This window comes from Poecilia mexicana, unplaced genomic scaffold, assembly GCF_051168715.1.
Source record: "Poecilia mexicana isolate PSO_F unplaced genomic scaffold, ASM5116871v1 scaffold_2, whole genome shotgun sequence".
Taxonomy (NCBI): domain Eukaryota; kingdom Metazoa; phylum Chordata; class Actinopteri; order Cyprinodontiformes; family Poeciliidae; genus Poecilia; species Poecilia mexicana.
The window spans coordinates 16,875,102-16,896,063 of record NW_028263371.1 but is presented as its reverse complement, the minus strand read 5'-3'; the positions used below and the strand labels follow the sequence as shown (position 1 = coordinate 16,896,063).

The following is a 20,962-nucleotide window of genomic DNA, read 5'->3' as shown; positions in this document are numbered from 1 at the left end:
GAAGCTCTACAAGACACATAAACCCACTATCCTGAAAAGCAGAAACATTTAAACTGACCGCCTTAGGCGAGTACATAACAATTAGCGTAAAAAGTCGAAAACAACCAACAGCCAAATAATTCACTATGATAATGTCTGATTTATTTTTTCGCTAAGTGCATTAATTTTAAATGTAGGCGTTTCGCCATATTTTCTCCCTCGCGTTGCTAGGAGACGCTCCTAACAAAAAGCGCTTCCTTGGCAACCTTCACCATTTGTAACTTTAGAGTAGTCGGTAAAGTGAAACATTTTGAAGTTTGTTTTTTTTTTCATAATGGCTCTACCGCTTATGCCCGGAAACTCACCCAATGCCCAGGTAAGAGTTCAGTCAGCATTTATCTAACAGACTAGCTCAGCTATGTTAGTTTTTTTTTATATAGAGCTGCGTTGCGTAGAAGCGGCGTTGCTACGTTGGGTCTTATTTGTTCCTTTTTGTAGGCACAATGGTTCTGGTTGAATCGTTGCATGTGTACACAGCTATTCCCTCTGGTTATGCATGCGGTGTAAAAGTAAGAGCAGGAATTATTTCTGCTCTTAAACTTTCGGACAGTTGTTGAGGCGTAACTATGGCAACTGTCCAGGTCAAATAACTATGTGTAATATTCAATTCAAATATCTTTATTTATCCCCGAGGTGCTATTTAAAAAAAATCCTTTCATATTATGGGCCCAGCATTCTTCCGTTGCGTCACTCTGCTGCAACAAACAATTTTTATTGTCTCCAGTATCGTCGCCATCCACCGCCACGCTTTGAAGATGCTTAAATGACATGAATTGTGACATTTAACTTCTCTTTAGGATGGATCAAGTATTTAAGAATTTCACTAGAATTTTTCGAAAACAAGTCATACATAAAGAAATATGTGATGTCATGTTTTTTCTATATACCTCAACAAGTGAAGGTAACATATTGTGCTATAAAATTACACTATGTGCCAGGAAAATACATAATACTGCCCCTTTAAGAAGCCATTTGAAATGAAGAACTATGCATGTGGTTACTCTGCACGATATTCTTAAATCACTGTGTACTGACAGTAAAAAAGCAAGAAAAAAAAAGATCATTTTTTGATAGCCTCCATCTTGAATCCGTCATGATAGATCCTGGTCTGTCTCCTCTGTGCCACAGCTAAAGAAGGAGAGATTTCACAAATCCCAGCATTTCATCGTTTACGGTGGAGGTATGGTGCTGGACCTGGAGAAGCCGGGTATCGGAGGAGAGCCTTTAGTCGGCCAGAAGTTTCTACCAAAATATTCTGTGTATCCCAAAGGAGAGGGCAGTGACCTGCCTTCATGGGTTGCTTTTGACAAACAGGTAAAACTGACTGGACTCAGTTCCTCTGTTATGGATGCAAAAACGGCTAATAATATGGCTAATAGTATATTTTTTTATAACACCTTTTACCAAATCAAGTCAGTGATTTGATCACTTTAAGCTCAAATAACACAATCGTGAATTTCTATGAACTTCATTGGGATTATGCGTGACTGATCAAAACAGAGTCAGGAATTTTGGTGATAAGTGTTATTTGAAATTCTTTAAAGTTTGACGTCCATACACTGCAAAAAGACAAAATCTTATCAAGTATTTTTGGACTAATTTCTAGTGCAAATATCTATGTATTCTTGAAATAAGGCCGTACTAAATTACAAGTACATTTTCAGCAAGTTATCAAAGCTTATTTTAAGACCACCAGTGCATGATATTGATGTAAAAAAGGCCTTTAGTTCTTCTGGCAGATCATTTCACTTATAAAATGGGTGAAATGTCTTTTATGTAACTGAAATAATCTGCCAACTATAACTTTTTCATCAATATTAATAAATTATCTACTTAAAACAAGCTCATATGCCTGTTTAAAAGTTTCAAAGAAACTTGCCAGGAAGTTTCTTTGAAATTCATTTTGTCTTATTTGAAGTGTGCTAAGATATTTGCTCTAGACATTTTTTGCCTTTCTTTCTTTTTTTCTGGTGAAAAAAAAATGAAGAAAACAACAGGAAGTGGTGACTTTAATTGAGTTTGGTACTAATGGAAACATCAAAATTGCCAAATTGTGTTTTTCAACATTTGCAGAAAATTGCCAAAGTTTTACGCACGTTAGTAATGGAAAAGCTACTTAGTGAGTTACAGACAAGTCTCTAATTTACAACTTTGGAGATTAAACATTCATGATTAGTTTGTAATGGAGCAGATAAAAGGACATTTTCTAACTTGTTCTAATTGAGAACATTTTGTTAATTTTTTGGATCATGTGAGGACTTCCAGATGGTTCCCATCAGTCACTTGTCTACTCTGAATAATGCTCTGGGTTGTGAATGCTTTTGCGATACTTTATTTAAAGTGAATTTACTGTAACCAAGCAGCAGAACTACAGTGTAATTAATCCCAGCTTCTCCCTCCAGACTCTTCGTTTTGATGCTTACTTCAAGGAACCTGAATACGATGCAAAGGTCGAGACACACAGAATCAGAAAGTGTAAGATCTTCTTCTACTTGGAGGATGACACCATCCATGTGATAGAGCCGAGATTCAAGAACAGTGGCCTCCCTCAAGGTGCCACCGACACGTCTGAAACTACCTTAGAAACCATGCACTTTCCTCACTTTCCATGGTCCAGCTGTCGAAGAGAATCACAGGTATGACAGTAAAACGGTGAATAACATTGGTCATCCCTGTGGCAGGAACGCTCATCCACCGGCACCGCATCCCTCTGCCTCCGCCCAACGACAACCAGTTCTACAACGTTTTCCATTTCAACATCAACAAAGACATAGTGTTTTACTCTCGCACGTTCACGGTGACCGACTGTGACTTGTTCACAAAGAACTTCCTCTCTAAACTTGGTATAACGCTGAACGAGCCAGCCACGGTGCCGGAGGACCCCTACACCAACCTCCGCCTGCAGGTAGAGCTCGTTCAGTCACATGACAAGATCAGGAAACCTCCCTCCCCTGTTTTCACATACACATTTTTGTACAATCAGTTCTATCAGTACTGAGAAATTTTAGTAACAAATGAGAATTAAACAGCAAAAACTGAAGAAGAAGAAGAATACTTGGTTAGGTATAAGGACACTTCCTGCTTTTCTCTCATCCAAAATAGCTAAAACTATACACAAGTGTGTCGCACCCTTTCTTTCCAAAAGTAAGAGTAGACACGTGTAAGTAATATATCCAGTATCGGTTATTGGCCGTAACAACAATATTCACATCGGATATCGACCCAAATTTTCATATCGATGCATTCCTTGTTTTTGTTGTGCGAGGTTTTTATTTTCGCTTTATGGTTGTTGTGTTTTATTCTGGATATTTAAAATATCTTCCAGTTCCAGTGTACATCAGTGTGTACAGACAATCAGAAAACCATATGATTTCCCATGGAATAAGTGCGTTAGAAAATGGATTGATGGATTGCCTTGACAGAGCGAATTTGTAGTGACATGCCATTATCAACATGTTATCTGAAAATGGTTTCAAAACAACAAAATTATCACTTATAACAATAATTACGCTGCCAACAAAATTTGTTATTGTGAGATGCAGAAAACTTTGTCAAACGTCTAATTGCTAAAAGTGACCACTGTCAGAGATCGGTGGATGCTACAGGAAGTATCTTACTAAAAGTTTTTAAACCAAAGGGGGGCAGCTAAGGAGGCGTCCTAACTTCTTGCTCAGCTAGAAAACACCTTTTTTGTCGATATTTTTGTTTAATTTGTTAATACAAAGAAACTATTTTGGGGTTCTTGGCTGTCTCCAGCAGGCCTCGGCAGTCTAGACAGTGACTTAGCTCGTTTGTGCCTCTCCACATAGCGAGAAAGAAATTAGCACTGGTCTTTCAATAGCATTTTCACTACACTCCCTGATATTTTATTCATGTCCACTCATTCCCCCTTTAGCACGAGGCGAGCATGAATCCTCTTCGTCCGTACGAAAGACTGCACCCGCTCAAGCAGTTCCTGGAGAACGACGGTAAAACTCTGCGCTTCTACTGCCTCTGGGACGACACAGACAACTTGTTTGGAGATCAGCGGGAACTCGTGCTTCACTACTACCTGGCTGATGACACCATTGAGGTCATCGAGGTGATCCCGCCAAACTCCGGAAGAGTACACGTCCCCAAATTCTTACGCCGCTGCAAACTACCTAAGGTGAGGGCAAACAAAGTCAGTCATACACTTTTTTCATTACACGAGTCACATGATCAACAACTGAATGTTGCCACTGGTGTAGACCAGGAAGAAGAAGACGACGAGCAGTTGGAGGATCGTGGCGCGGCTTGTTTTCTAATGTCCTTTTAACCAGATACATTTTACTCTTTATTGAGTAATTTCTTGTTACTTTTTACCTTTACTTGAGTAAAACTATGTTGAAGTAGTTCTACTTTTATTAGAGTAGAATGTTTGGCTCCTCTACCCAGCTCTGACCATACGCATACATGTACCCAGAACATGGGTTACCACTGTTCAAGCTCCTCCTGAGTGAAAGACCTTTTCAGTACATCACAATGTAGAGAAGACAGTTTTAAGAGGGAAAGTTAAAAGGATTTTAAACGCTAAAGGGTGATTAAAGAGCCCCTCAACGTTCCAGTCTTCAATAAAAACTCATCCACGTTGTCAGGACTTCCAGTCTCCCTCAAGCATTCTGGCTTCTCCTGCGCTCTCTCGCTGAAGCCTAATTCATTTTGAAATGCAGCCATTCCTCAGTCCTGATTGTGACTGTACTTATGTGTGTAGGTGTGTGTGTGTTGACACTCATTTTGTTTGCTTCCATGCCTTTTCAGAAATTTCAGCCTTAAAGGGGTCAGCAGGATTCTCCATCAAAGGAAATTCCACTCTCTCCCACTTCCAGATCTGTTCTTCTCCCTGCTTCCCTCCGTATCTATGGAGAAAAGATTCTTACATCTGTTGTGTTAACCCTTTTTTTCTGTCTCTGGTGTGTGTGTGTGTGTGTGTGTGTGTGTGTGTGTCGGCGTGTCTCTGCAGAACGCTCCAGTGCAGATGAAACCCCCTGGAGCGGTGACAGCCCGGACTGTCCTCAACGTGTTTGGCACCATGAATGAAGGAAAGCACGTCGTACTGGACAGCTGTGACGTAGGTCCAGTCTCAGTAGCAGGGGGTTCGCAGGGGTGGACTGTAACAGGGTACATTTAAATGAGTACAGTTTTTTGAGTATTTTTTTAAAGGTTTTGTTGGCTCTAATGGCCTTTATTTTAAAGTAGTTTGACAGGAAGGAGGGTTATGAGAGAGGGGGAAGACATGCGGCAAATGTCACCAGGCTGGGAATCGAACCTGCGACCACCGGCATGAGGAGCACCCCAAGAAGTTTTTTGAGTATTTTTACTCAAATTACTTTGAGTGTGTTCATAAGTTCTTCGAGGAACTTACAACTTTCGGCTAGGCTGTCAGAATAAAACATTTTGCTGGACGATAAATTGTCCCAGAGGTTATTGCGATAAACAATAATATTATTGCTTGGATACCATTTAATATCAAAGTTCAGTAAACTTAAATTTATAATGAACATTTAACACTGAAACTGATATACATTTTAAACATCCAAAATAAATAAACAACAACAGACACAACAAATAAAATGAATTATAAAAAAAGAAAATGTCCTTCAAGAAAAGGGACTTGTTGAGACCAATGCATCAGACTGAAGACTTTTGTTTTTGGTAGAAAGAGAGAAAAGAGAAAATTATTGAGCTCATTTTAATTTATTATGCAATGAATTGACTTAATGCTCATTGATGTAGACCTAATTTCGACTCCACTACATTTCTAGGAAGATCGTCCTACCTTTTCGCTTATCGTAGCTTTGTACTCTACAGTACTGTCATAGCCGTCTTTTGAGAAATGTAAACCGTTGCCATCCAGTTTCCTCTCGCTCTCCTGCAGATCGGAGCTGCCACTGACGAGTTCTACAAGGACTGCGACCTGGCTATAGGCAAAGAAATAAACGTTTTCGGAAGACGAGTTCTCCTCACCGACTGTGATGAATTCACCAAAGCGTACTACCGCTTCAAGTACGGCACAGGTAAGGAATCACTACTTTGTTGAGAAAGCAACCGCCTCTTTGGATAGTTTGTAGTTATTTTTACTATAGAGCTCCTGCTTTCTGCTGCATTACCTAACTCTGACCACTTGAGAGCAGTAAGTGCAAGCATTTGCAACAGCTACTATTCCATACGACTTGATTCCTTCCTGAAAGCAGTGTCACAGGCTATGTTCGCAAAAGGGGCGGGGGAGGCGGGGAGCACATATGTTTTTCGTTGTGTCTGTTGCACACCGGTTGAAACACTTTCGACATGTCGAAAGAGTTCGGCACCTCGGAGAAACCCGGGGCCCCTACGTCTGGGAGTTAAAGTCGCAGCAGGCCATACGGGGGTCCCTGCAGTTGAAAACTAAGCTTTTCCTGGATGTAGCTGCCACTCGGAGCAGGTTCTGGATTAGTCACAGTAGTAAAAAGCGAGCGCAGCCCCTACCGACAGGCCCCTGTGATGGAGGGTCCTGTTCGACTCCAAGCAGTCATAGGTCAGATCAGGGATGGATTACCTGCTTCCCCCTGGGTTGTTTCAGCTCTCTTCCAAGGTTTCTTTCTTCTTTCAAACTGTTTTGTCTTTCCTCTCTCTCTCTCTCTCTCTCTCTCTGTCTCTCCCCGTGTCTCTCTCTGCTCCTTCCTCTCAGAGGATTTCACCCCAGTCCAACACAAAGCTCCTCCAGCCCCCAAACCACCAAGGCTCGTGCCCCCCTACAATGGCTTTGGCTCTGAGGAGGACTCGTTGGGCAACTGCCATGGCCTGATGCCCAAACCCGTCCACAAGGACTTCAAAAAATTTATGGAGAAAGACAGGTTTGGATGATTCAAAAAGTAGCAGTGAAATGAAACAGTGAAGTGTTTGCAAAAGGGTGCACATCCCCTTGTACTCTTTCACATTTTGTCACATTAGAGAAGCAAATATTTGTATTTTATTATGGGTTTATATGTTATACTGCAAAACAGCAAATTATACCACGTACCTTTAGTCTAGTTTGTGGTGCAAATATCTTAGTGTTGTAGAAATAAGACAAAACTAGCCTAAAAGTAACTTTTCAACAGGATATAGAAGTTTGTTTTAAGTCAATAATTCCTTTAATATTGATTTGAAAAAAAAAAGTGTACTAGTTCAACTGGCAGATTATTTCACTTATAACAAGTAGGGATGGGCATTTATTATATCGTTTATCATTTATTGTGATTTTTAAAAAAATATTGTGATAAGGATTTTGATTTATTGTTATCATGATAAATTCCAATTAATGATGTTTAAACCCCCCCAAAACCGTTTGTATTTTTTGTATTTTTAGTTTTACTATTTTCTTCACAGTTTTTTGTCATTAAAAGTATCAGTAAATTTGAAAATATTATAAATTAAAATATAAATTTCAAAAGGCTATCTGACTTTATAATACACACATATATAATTATATAATAATAATAATAATAATGATTATTATTATTATTATTATTATTATTATTATTATTATTATTATATACGTACAATGTGCAGCTTAATGATATAAATCACACTTCTTCAAGTAACTCGTGTCCTAATAAAGCGTATTTCTTTTTAAGAGCAGTATTTGTGTGCGTATAGTTGCTGTGCCATTCAGTCACAGCCATACTAAAGTTACCTAAAAAGAAGTAATAAGGTGTTATTGTCACTTTTATTGTTATCACAATAATACCACAAATATACCATGATAAAACTTTAAGTCCATATCGCCCACCCCTATCAACAAGCCATTTTTACCATGTTATAAGTGAAAAATTCTGCCAGTGGAATTACTCTTAGTGCTTTTGTTAATCAATAATAAGGAAATATTATTGATTATAATACCTAATAATTTCTATGTTAAGAAGCGTAACATAGAAACTACACCAAAATTACTTCATAAAATGTGTTTTTGCAGTGTAATTTTTGTCCTACTTGACAGGTAAATCGTGTTGGTCAATCCAATAATATCCCAGTAAAAGAGAGTTAAGGTTGTGGTTGTAAACGGATAAAATGTGCACAAGTCTGAGCAGGAAGGATTGAAACCCTGTGTTTTTTTCGGTCACTGCAGCAGTGGCCTGAACAGCAACGTGCTGAGATTCAAAGCCAGGATGATGACCACGGATCCAGTGCACAGAGGGCGGGTGTTCCTCATTAGCTACTTCCTGTCTGATGACTCCTTGAGCGTGTTCGAACTGGAGCAGAAGAACTCAGGTAGGGCCGCTTGGCTCCAGAAATGCTCCCCGGCCTGGAGGTGCTAATCTTCACCTCTCCTGGTAAATGTTAAGGTCTCAGACTCCGCCTCCAGCTCCAGAATACTGTAGAAACTGACAATGCATTACAGAAACGCAAATCTTACCAAGTAATTATGGCCTAGTTCATTGTGCAAATGTCCTAGTATACCTGAAGTAAGACACAGATAACTTTTCAGCATGACGTCGGAGCTTGATTGAAGTACATTATTCCTTAATATAAAGTACTAGATCCACTGGCGGATTATTTAATCTGTTGCCAGACATTTTTCTCATGACACAAATGAAATAATCTGCCAATGGATCTAGTTCTTTTTCATCAATATTAAGGATTTATTGACTAAAAACAAGCTCCTATATCTTGCTGAAAAGTTACTTATAAGTTGAATTGTTTCAAGTGTACTAAGATATTAGCACTAAAAAGTAGACTAAAAATACCTGGTAAGATTTTTTTGCAGTGTGTCTTGGTTTCCAGCGATTTCCCTTATTGTTTTCTCCATTAGTATTTTTATGGTTAAAAACAAAATGAATGCTGGGCTGTGGGTTTGGAGCAAGAGCCAAGAATTTAAAAGCATGTAAAACTGAATGTTACAAGGGGAATTTTAATTATATTTTGAGATAAAAGATAAAGATAAAAATAAATAAATAAATAAATAGAAAAAAAAACAGGCTGCCAATGCGATATAAAAAGAAACATCAAGCCAATAATCATGTAAAAAGCTGTGGTCCACTGGGAAAACGTCAATAAATGTCGTTCGTCTTGCTCCAGGTGTAATTGGAGGAAAGTTCCTGGAGCGCCAGCGGGTTAAGAAACCGGGCCAGGAGCTGTTCAAGAGGGAGCTGCCTGAATACTTCAAGGCACAGGATCTGTACGTCGGAGGGTGCATCTACATAAACGGAGTGAACTTCCAGCTTGTGGACGCCGACGATTATACACTCGGCTACATGGAGCTGCATTCAGACGAGGTATGCTTGCTTGAAGTACATGTCAGGATTCTCACTTTAGTATAGTCTTATTTTGTTCTTTGTTTTTTTTTTTGTCTTCTTCAGTTAGGGTGCGTTCACACTGCAGCCTGAAGTGACCCAATTCTGATTTCTTGGCAATTCCGATTTTTTTGCCGGGGCCTTTCACACTGCCAGTAAATGCGACCTGTATGCGTTCTGCAGTCTGAACGGGCAAACGACCTGAAAGTGTCCCGCATGCGCAGTAGAGGGCGCAATAGCGTCAGCATTCTCAGTGTTCTGCCAACTGCCATAAAAAGAAGAAGTGCTCAGTGTTTGCGGAAGTAAACATGGAGGCTAACGGTGGAGCTTAGCTTACACATTTGAAGTTGTTATCCGGCCGGAGCAGCATATTAACAACTTAATCCTCATATAATCCGTCATGGTTGTTGTATTTCTTCCCCCTTGCGCTTATCAGGACGCAGAATAATGAGATTTGTTGAGAATCAGTGACGTTCAGTTCGGATGAAGGCAACCTGGACGGTAGGTCGCATTTGAATCGGATAGGTATCGGATATGGGTCACATTCGAAAAGAATCCGACCTGTGCTGTTCACACTGCCATGAAAAGAAAAAAAAAAAAAATCAGAATTGGGTCACTTCAGGCTGCAGTGTAAACGCACCGTAAGTCTTAAGTATTTAGAGCGTGGTTGCTAGTTTATTATTATTATTATTATTATTATTATTATTATTAGTTAAGTATTGTTCAGTTTAGTTTTTATTAAAGTTGTAGTCTGTTCTTATATTTTGGTAAACTTTTAGATGAGTGACTCAAAATGCATAGTTTTGTTATTATATTTACATCAATTGTGTAATGAGTGCTCACCAGAAGTTGCCATTTTGAACAAATGTTTTCAATTATTGTTGACCAACAACTGACTCAACCAAAAAATCTATTTCACATCAGTTTGAAAGGCCAATAAATAGATTGATAAACATGAAAACACAGGACATATTTCGAATTTCAATATGCATTAGTTAGTTTTATGATGTATGATGTAGTGCCAGTTAGTTGTAGTTTTCCCCCGTTCCTTACCATTTTTATTTATTTAAATTAACGAAAATGTTTTCTCAATTTCAGTTTTAGTTATTTCATTAGTTGTAGTTAACTATAATAACCTTGGTTTCTGTTTTTTTAAGTTCCCCATAACCAACGTCGGCACCATCTTCAGCAAACTGCGTTCCATTTCCGAGGACAAACAGAATGAGGTCAGGGCGTTCCTGTCCCACAACACCCCTGTCAACGGTGGCTTCGTCTCCTTTGAGTCCTTCAGGTACACTTATTAAAATGAATGTGGGATAGTTGTATTATATTTCAACAGTTTTAGTTGATTGTTCTTGTTCATCTGCATGAGTGGAAAATAACAGCTATAGAAATGTTACACCTTTTCTCAGAGTATTACATCTTTTAATGTATTTCTAATATCGGATAAAAAAAAGTCTTAAGTGGTGAACTCGAAAAAATCTCCACAATGATTAATTGATTAATAATTGATAGAATAATAAAATACTAAACCAATTGTTGGTTGCAGTCGTAAAAGTAACGTTTTCTATCCTATATTGCTAGAAATATTATCTCACCCTCTGATTCAGAATCACACAGCATTCTGGGGGATGTAGGCAAAAGAAACTCACTCACTCGTTCTTTGGTTACCTAGCAACAACCTGTTGCGCAGCAGCAGTTTCTGGTTTTGCTTCTGTGCCTCAAAACCGCTTAAAAATAATAATAAAGAAACGGCACGGAGTGAAAGCTGTGGATAAAACAGTTGGGTCACGCTTCCAGTTTGGCAGTATGCCAAATACTTAAAACAAAACGCTAATCAATAATTATCCATCGACAAATATGAAATCCTTATATCGTGAAATGTTTTTCAGCCATATGGTCCAGCCCTAATTTTGAGAATTTGCTTTGAGACAATTTTCAAGTAATACTATTGTAATACCTCAAAGATCAAATAACTTTAATTTCTAAACAACATTCAATACGGGAACTGGAAGATGTTTTAAACATCAAAAAAATAAATCAACAAAGCAACAAATGAAATGGATCCTGAAGTCTCTGAAAACAAAGTAGTCCTTCATAAAAGATTTCTTCTGTAGATTTGTGACGCTCACGTTCTCTTCCCGTGTGTGTTTGTGCCATCGCAGAGACTTAGTGATGGGCCTGAACTGCGGCCTGACGGAGCACGAGGTCCTGGTGCTGGCCCGGCGCTTCTCGGAGCACCCGGCGCCTAAAGAGGACGTGACGCTGATGCTGTCTGTGGCGCAGCACTACCTGAGGAGGAACCGGTTTGAGGACTACAATCTCCTTTCAGCCAGATTTGTGCACAGCGACAGGCAAAAGTAGGCAGCACGCGCACCGTGTCACACCAAAAAATGCCGTAGCGACACGGAGGCAGATCTTGCATCGCAACAAAACTTCAGAGGCGCAGCTGGCGGCCTCACGTGTGTCAGGGCGACGATTAGTTCCAGAAACGTAAGGGAGGGTTAATGGAAGCAGATGGACTCCACTGACCAGGGTGACATGTGTGTGTCATTTAGTCTGGCCTTTTCTTTTCTGCACAAAACCATGAGGATGGAGAGTACGACGGAGTATTAGGGCCGCGATAAGAACATTTAAAAAATAATACACCAGAATAAAGTCATGCTGTGACTTTATTTATGAGAACGGTATGGTAATTTCATTTATATAGCACATTTCAGCAACGAGGCAAGGCTTGCTCATAAATTGTCATAGTCCAAGAATAATCTTTTGTCCTTGCACTATTATGACTTTATTGTCAAAACATTACAACTTCATTCTTGTATTTCAATTTTATTCTCGTACGACTTTATATTGAGACTTTATTCTGGTCATTTTATTTTTATTCGTCTTTAGTATGGCCCTAATGCTCTGTAGTATGGTGTGACCTTTAACCTTCCAGGAGTAACTCTCACTAAAAGAGAGTTAGCTGGCTCTGTAGAACCAGCTCCTCTCTCACAGTGTCGCATTGTTCATCAGCGTTCCTGACATGAAAATAGTATGGCAGGAATGGAGTATCCTGCATCACTGTGGAAAACAACAGGCAGCCTGTATAACACACACACACACACCCACACACACACACACACACACACACACACACACACACACACACACACACACACACAGTCTGAATACTTCACACAATGTCATCATGAGAGCGCAGGCTTCGTGACTCTGTGTCAGTCCTTATTGGAAAGGTATTCTGTCTCACGGCGGAGGAGAGCCTGGGATGTGTGTGGAGACGGAAAGCAGGAGTTCTTCCATGTCCTGGATGCGCTCCACTCTAATCTGACCCAATCACTGCAACAGCTGATGCTGAACACAAAACCTGCTCCAGGTTAAAGCTGGGCTCAGATTTAACCCAGATGTTTGGAGCGCAGACCGTAAAGAAGCGCATTCATCTCCAGAGACGAGGAGTCTCGTTTGGGGCTCGTACTCGAGTCGCTTACGCACTGACTTTAGGTTCGATTTGGACTTGAAAGAAGTCTTTTTTTTTTTTTGCCTTTTGTTTACAATATCTTCTCTGTCTTATCACCTGCCTGTTGTATTATTCATTTCCCATACTACAACAATACATGACACAGATGAGCATCTCTGATTTGTCCAAATCTATTTAAAGCAGCATCACAGTCCGTTTCCTCCAGCAGTGGAGTTCTGCACACCGACTTTCTGAATCCTGACAGACTCCAGCTGGTTTCTTGGCTTTCTGTTTCTCTATGAGCATCCTTGTCTTCGTCTGTTCAGTTCTTGATCCACGTTGTTACACACGTCTTCGTTTACAGACAAGTTTATTTTGATTTCTGATTACTGGGGTTGTTGCCATTTCATGTTAATGACCCTATTAGAAATATTAAAACTGAAGAAAAAGATTGTTGTAGTCAACACGTTTTCTACCTGCTGTCACACACACACAAAAAAAAAAAATCCCTGAAAAGCAGCTTTAAGTTCCAGGTACTGTGTTCTTTGACTGAGACGCCTTACCCTGGACTAGTCCACTCATTGCTCTTGTCATTTCGGTGAAATAGCTTCGTTTTCTCTTTGTTTGTAATTCTGACACATTGAACTTTCCTAATGGATGAATATTTTAGCAGTGTCAGTAAGTTTCCACTTTATTCTTCTATATCTAGGTCAGTGTGCATTGCTTGGTAATGTGTGGTAACATGATTATATAAGCCTTTCTGGCTTCCCTTCATACGTTTTATCGATTAACTGAATCACCAAACTGAGTGACGAGGATTTTTCTGATTATCATAATAATCTTTGGCTAATGGATACTTAAATAATTCATGTTTGCATAGGCCATATTTATCTCTGATTTCCTGAAAACATTTAAATATTGTTTGTTTTTCTCCAGAGTCCTCTGTGCATGAATCCGTGATCATGGTGATTTACAGTCGTACTACAGCAGATCCACTGCAGTGACTGTGGGTTTCTTTCAGTTCTGTATTTATTGGCTGTTCTCAGCCATATTTTTCAGGTTACAGCTGTGAGTCTAAATGATTTAGAAGTTTTTATAGATCTCTTCATCTCCTGTCAAACTTTGACTCAGGCTTAACTCCTGACATCAGTTTCGGTTCCCTTAGCTTCATAGCTTTGTTTTCACCACTAGTAGACATATCTGTAAATTGTTTTATCATAAATCTTCTCTCCAGAAGGGATTTTTTTATTTTTATTTTTTAAAAGGGGGGGAAAAGTGGGTACACTGTAGATGTTCCCCTTCAGTGTGGAGAGTGATTCCAGTAGTTCTCGGCAGACGTGGAGGTTCTGCCGTCGCTCTCCGACATGCTGACCCATCCGTGTTTCCTTTCATCTACGGATTGACCTTCTTTGGTTGGACAGTTGAATCTCGGATTCATCTCTTTGTGCTTCAAGTCACTCTGGTTTATTTCACAATCTGAAAGCTTTCTGTTGCCACACTGTTAGAGATATTTGCACTAACTGGGATCAGTTGAGCCACCACTTGTTTCTAGGAAATTGGGGTGAGAAAAGGGGAGTGTGTGTGAGAGAGAGGCGTGGGTTTTAGGTCGTAGGGAACCAGCTCAACTTTTTGATTTGCGAAATTCGTTCGGTCTGAACGTGGCACAAGTAGAGCCACAGGACAACGTTTTTTTTTTTTTTTTGTGGAAATGCTACATTATTGAAATATTTCAGTTTATACTTGTTGTGACTGTTTGAATGGCTACACAATATCCTGAGATACAGCTCTGGAGAAAACATAAGAGACCACTTCAAAACGATTAGTTTTCTTGATTTTACTCTTTGTAGGTACATGTTTGAGTAAAATGGGCATCGTTCCTGTGACAACATGTGACTGCATGTCTCCAAAGTTCCAAGCAAAAAAAATGAGAAATGGTCAAAATGACAAAAAAAGATGGAGTTCTTTCAGACCTCAAAGAATGCAAAGAAAACAAGTTTTCTTTGCATTTTTTCTAGATGTTTCTTTGCAACATCTAGAAACAACAAGGAAGAGTTCAGAAATCAATATTTGGTTGAATATCCATGAGATTGTCGATGTTCAGTGCAGTGGTCTCTGCACTTTTTCCAGAGCTGCATATACAGATGTATAAGTTGAAGATCAAACGGTCAGCTGGATGGAGAGATCCTAAACTTGAAAAAAAGTGTCTCGTTTTACCCCAGTCTGCGCTGGTCGTTTCTGATGATTCAGTTTGAATTATTTACACACGTTAAAATCAGAACTTATTCTAATGAGCCGATTCGCCTCTAGATCGGAACGTCTGCCCGCCGAAGAGGTGAGGAACATCTGTAAGGCCTTCATGCTCCCCATCCCCGAGAGCCTGCTGGAAGCCCTCTTAACAGAGTAAGCCCCCGCTCTGTTCCTTCGCCCAGATTTCTTGGCATAGTGAAAACCCGTCTAACCATGGTGTAAACTTCACCTGGAGACCACTGGAGAATATGCAAATGCTTTCTAATCATGTCTGCTGCAGGTATGCAGACGGAGGCGGGATCGACTACCACGGCTTTGTCGCTGGATTAAACTGGCTGGAGCACCCGGCGCCGGCAGTGATGACCGACGACATTTTAAAGGTAGGCGATAAGGGCGACACTTCTTCACACACAAAGTCGAGAGCGAAGCGAAACTTTAAAACGAGAGTCGGCCATAAGGAGGCCGGGCGTGTGCCCAGATTTTTAAAGAGATCTAATTGAAAATCAATCTGCACTACCCCCGTTCCCTCCGCCGTCTGCGATGACTCAGAGGAGAAGGGAGCCAAAGTCGGAATTAAGTGAGTGGAAAGGAACAGTCAAGTGAACAAGAGGACAATTGATTGGGAGCAGAAGTTGAGAATGAGTGACGCGCAGACTGACAGAGAGGAAGAAAGCACGGCCGCGCCTTTGTTCTTCCTCCTTGCATGTGCTGCTCTTCCTGCGTAACGTCGATTTGGAATGCTCTGCTGCAGCCAGATCTAAGCAGAAACAGGTGAGCGGGAGAGATGTGCGCCGGGGCATGACAACAAAGGGAAACGTTGCATGTTGGAATGAGTGTGTGTGTGTGTGTGTGTGTGTGTGTGTGTGTGTGTGTGTGTTAATAGTGGTGCAGTCGATCCTCCCTCTGCCACGGTTTCCAGCTACGTTCTGTCCCAGACTGGTCACTCTCTCCCAGCTCTTTTTTAATCTGGTGTCCTAAAAAACAACCTGAATTAAAACGTGAATATGGTGGGGTCAGATGGAGAGTAGACCCCACCAAGTCGCCAATTAGGATCCGCAGATTTTTCAATGATTATTCACCGAAAATTTAGCTGGTCACAATTTTTTTTCACAGAGCATGTCGAAAAGAAAATGCATCTTGGGAAGATGAAATATTTGGGCAGTTCATTTTCCTTGGTGCTCTTTGACTGAACCTGGGTCAGACAATAGAATGGGTAGTAACCCAGGGCTCCAATGTTTGGGGGCACTCAAGATATTTTTTTCTCTATTTTTTTTTTTTTTCCAAATGAGTGGTGGTTTTGCAAGCATTGCACTTTATATGAGACTCATAGGACCAAATCATCTGAGTTGAATTCTATTAGGATTTGAAGTACTTGAAAATTCTGAAGTTATAGTCGATTTCTTGGAAACAACATGAGTTATTGGCGTGAAGTTGTATAAAGCCTACAATGCATCAGTTCATATCTGCTGATGTACAGAACTACATATTAATTTACTGTAATTATCATTAGTGAAAGCATTTTTCCTTGGTGGACATGGCACCAAAACTGGCTCCATATTAAGGAATGTTTAGAGTTTAAATTAAGCAGTTTTAGGTCCCTTGAAAATGAGGATTTATTCTCCCAATGGGATTTAACCTGTACAGATAATGGTCAATTACAAAAGCAAAGCAAATTTCAGAGGAGTCTGAAGCCCCAAAATCTAGAATTTAGGAAAGGAAAGGCATTGGTAACAGTTCATTCAGGTCTATACATGCATAAAGAAGAAGTGATGCTTTCAAATGGTCTAGTCAAACTCCCATCCAAAATCCAGCTGACAGTACATTGCCAAAATGGTGCTTCAGAGGTCACATTAGTAAAAACATTTAAAAATCCATCAATAAAAAGAACATTGAAGTTCTTGGCCACAATGTATCGAAATATAAAATGTGGGAACATTTTTCAAGGCACTTTATGTCCCAACAGTCAAATTTAAACAAGAAGGACTCCGTTGTTTTTTTTTTTTTTGTTGCTTTATTTTAAGTTTCAGATGATAAAAATATGAACAATTACAAAGCTCTTTTGCTTGAATAAAGCTCATGAGGCTTTATGGAGCACATAAAGGACGAACAAACAAACTATAAATACTCCCATCAGTTTATTTGCCAGTGTGTGTCAGTGACGTGTGCTCCTGTTCTTTCCAGTATGAGGTCAGCGCCAGGTTTGATGGTGGTCGATCTGCTCTGAAAAACATCAACTGCTCCAGCCTCGTGAAGGAAATATTCAGCTTTTCGCCCAACAAAGGTGAAGCAGAAGCCGCTGCCTCCACGTAGATGCTTGGAGGGAAGGAAGTGGACTCTCAGACCAGCAGCCATTGTCTGCTGATTAAAGAATGTCACTTATTCAGTTCCTCTGTTTTCATCGTGCATCTTGCTAAGGCACAGAGGATGGGAGAAGTGTGAACACTGAATGTTTGTTGTTTTGTGTGTTAGCTGTCTGGCAGGAAAAGGCCGTTGGTTCAGCACACTCCACTTAGCTGGAAAATCGGTGCTTCAAGGAAGAAACCTGCTCAGAAACCAGATGCTTTTGATGTTTTTGTTTTCCCCCTGTGTGTGTGTGTGTGTGTGTGTGCGTGTGTGTGTGTGTGTGTTTACAAGTGATGGTGTAAATTCAAACAGCTGGTCTGAATGATGTAGCGTACTTTCCAAAGTATTCAAATCCACAGTGTCAGCGATCCTTAGCCTTAAAAAGATCTATGTGGCAGTAAGGCCTTAAATTATTTTTAGAGTAAGTTGGGCTTAAATATGCTAATCACAGGTCTTACATTTTGTCGTAGCTGATCTATTTAATCTTGTATCTAGGTTTTTGGGGGTTTTTTCTTGCAAGACTTTTCTGTCAATTTGTACCGCGCGCACGCAGAAATCTTCAGAAATCTTCAGAAATCTTCACCGAGTTCTCTGACTCAGTGCAGTCAATAACTTGCTGCTAATATGTCCTTGCTAACTATCTTTCTTGATTAAATCAGTGGCACTGATTCACTACTGCTGCCAGCCCACGTGAGCCAGCAAGATCCCCCATTCACCCTCTATATTTACAGTTTTTTTCTGACTTAAATTTCATTCAATCTGGCATTAAAAGGTCTTAAAGAGTCTTAAATTTGACCTGCTTAAACCTGCCCCTGGATCTTTTTCACATTTTGTCACTTTTGTTGGTTTTGGGGATTCAAAAGTGTGCAGAATGTGAAGGAAAATGATTCATGGCTTTTGAATGATTAGTAAAAATCCGAATCAGGTCAGTTGCAGGTCCTTTCAGGTATTACGCATCCAGCTTTGTGCATCTCTAGACTGATGTTTTTGGTTTGCAAAATACCTCAAGCTCAGTCAGATGGAGAGCCTCTGAGAAAAGATATTTTCAACTCAAGTCTCACGTTATCCATTTTATTTAGGTCTGGACTTTGGTCCTTTATGAAGCATCAATATGCTTTGTTAATAAATTATAAGGTCACTTTACAAAGAACGTAAAAATGTATGTATCTAGAAGGGAATCACAATGAATGGGCAGTTTTGATCAGATGGGTTTTAAGGCTGAATTTAAACAGGGGAAGAATGTTGATATTCTGACAATTGATTTTATTTTTTATTTTTGATGTTCTGGTGGTAACAAAGGGGATGTTCAAGATTGTTTTTAGGCTACGGATTGGATTTCTCTTTGCCAGCCACATACAGCATAAAAACTAAGGACTTAAAAAGGCTCAACAACCTGATGAAGAAGGCCGTTTCTATTCTGGGGACCTCTGGATATGACGATACAAAGAAGGATTTTACATAAAATCACGAAAGTGACGGACAACCCTGAGCATCCTCTTAATAAGACTATCATAGAAAAACAGTCTTCAGTGTCTTTGACCACAGCCATTAATTATCGTTACAACAACTCTGAGGAATCTTGAATGACTTGAGCTACAACAACATGCAATGTCCCTTTGGGATCAATAAAGTACTTCTGAATTGAATTTGAGATCAAATGAGTAATGAGGGGAGAGGTTGTGGTTGACCTTGAATGTAAACAGAAGAGTTTTGATATCTGTGATAGTAATGTTTTGCTGTGGTGACGGCGTGTTCACTGAGACATCATCCAGTCTTTATTCAATGCCACACACACATATGTCTAAAAGTTCTGGCAATTAAAACAAGATCACCTTTAATTATCTGCAGTTGTAACATGACAAAGTGTTAAAAAAAAGGATGTGAAAACTTTTGCTAACCTCTATACTTTATATCCTTGGAGACACTTGGACTGCACCTGCAATGCGTGGCTCGTTCTGTCTTTGTTGGCGAGACGTTTTCACATCACTAAATTGATATAATCTACTTTTGGCTCTGCCAGATGCCCTCGTACCCCCGTGTACACCTTCAAGTCTCATCCAATCCCTTCATTCAAAAGCCTCAAATCAATGCAGAGCACGCCAGTGCAGCTCTGGCTCTGAGTGCATTGAGACCTGCCAGCACAGAGGTACTCCAAATGGATAAGCCTTCTCTAAGTCCACAAATCACAGGAAGACTGAAGAGTTGAGTGATACCTCTAAGTGGCACAAACTTTCCACCCATTCTTAAAAAGTTTGGGAAAGCTGAGTGAACTCCTCGGATTGCTTTCTGTGCGTGTGTGGGGGTGGAGGGGGGTAAATATATAAACAGACACAGGTTGTTCCTGGTTGAGGCGCCACTGTAATCAGAGCCTGTGGTGCAGATCACAGCAAACTTTAGGTAATCAACCGGCCAATCCACTGGCCTGCTTCTAGGGCATTACATCAGCCAGGGTCTTATCGGTTGCTCTCAGTCTGCTGCCACACATGCTGCAGTATTAGTCGGCGAATTACAATAGTTGACAGTGATGTGGTCAGGGAGCTTCCCAAATGCATAGCTGAGCTTCTTTCTCCTTTCTTTTTTTCTTTTAAGCATGCTGTGAATGAGGGAGGAATTTCTCCCAATGCCAACCCACCACCCTCCTTTCCCCCTGCCAGTGTTCATTCCTGCTCCTCCCGTCAGGTTTGCTTTCTCTTTGCAAAACGTCTCTGCCCCAGTGGAGCTCTGCAGCACAGCAACAGCACGCTGAATGAGCCCTGTCGTCATCGTCCGTCTTTGAAATCCGATCGCATCATATGACAGAGCATCTTTCAGGATTAGACCAGATGTTTTGCTCAACTTCAGATTTAGTGGTAATTAAATGAGGAGGATTTCATCAATCTGTAATGAACCTTCCTCTGTTCTCACTGTAAAATCCATTAGAAAAACAATTAGGATTAAATTATGAGACCAAATATTCCCCAAAGGCAAATTACTGGAGGTCTTGCTATTAGCTTAGGAACAAAAACGGCTTGAAAATCAGTTCTTTGGATAACTGGAAGCTAATGCGAAGATCTGGACATGGAAGGGATAAAATATTTGGTTTTTTTAGCTTGAGACTAGATTTGAATTGTTATAGAACCTGTAAAAAAAAAAAACCCCAGGTCATTCAAACATTAAGCCCCAAAACTAAACATTAGCATAGATTCAAAATCAAACTTTTTGACATGTTCACAAGATTCAGCAAAAATAGTGAAAGGTTTCATTTAATTTTACTGCCCATTGGCATCTTCCAAGAGAATTAATCATGTATTTATTTGGCATTCAAGAAATTCTACACAGACAGCATTTAACATCGGTGAAGCAAGAAAAGACATTATTCAAAAGGCTAAGTTTGATGGAGGAAACTGAAAGGTTTGACTTTATATCATCAGCAAAGAGGTGGTGACTTTCTGTATGTTGTGTTGTCTAATGACAGCAGTGAGGTACCGGAATCAAACTGAAGAGGATCAAGCATTGAGCCTTGTGGAACGCCATGGGCACGGATGATTTTATCAGATTCAAAATGAGCAAATGACGCCTGCAAAAGCTCTAAAAGTGAAATACAGGTTACAGCTTAAGATGTTCA

The 20,962-nt window shown here is 40.1% G+C and overlaps 1 protein-coding gene across 1 annotated transcript; it reads left to right on the top strand.

Annotated features, from left to right (window-relative positions):
- The first annotated feature begins 11 nt into the window (after positions 1 to 11).
- efhc2 (EF-hand domain (C-terminal) containing 2) lies at positions 12 to 19,004 on the top strand. The gene is made up of 15 exons (XM_015006078.2): positions 12 to 355; positions 1,168 to 1,353; positions 2,442 to 2,592; positions 2,721 to 2,944; positions 3,935 to 4,186; positions 5,021 to 5,128; positions 5,936 to 6,074; positions 6,725 to 6,890; positions 8,144 to 8,286; positions 9,094 to 9,290; positions 10,466 to 10,599; positions 11,474 to 11,668; positions 15,076 to 15,168; positions 15,296 to 15,395; positions 17,197 to 19,004. Exons 1-15 carry the CDS (start codon positions 314 to 316, stop codon positions 17,323 to 17,325), a joined length of 2,259 nt encoding a protein of 752 aa, XP_014861564.2. The 5' UTR covers positions 12 to 313; the 3' UTR covers positions 17,326 to 19,004.
- The last annotated feature ends 1,958 nt before the right edge of the window (positions 19,005 to 20,962 follow it).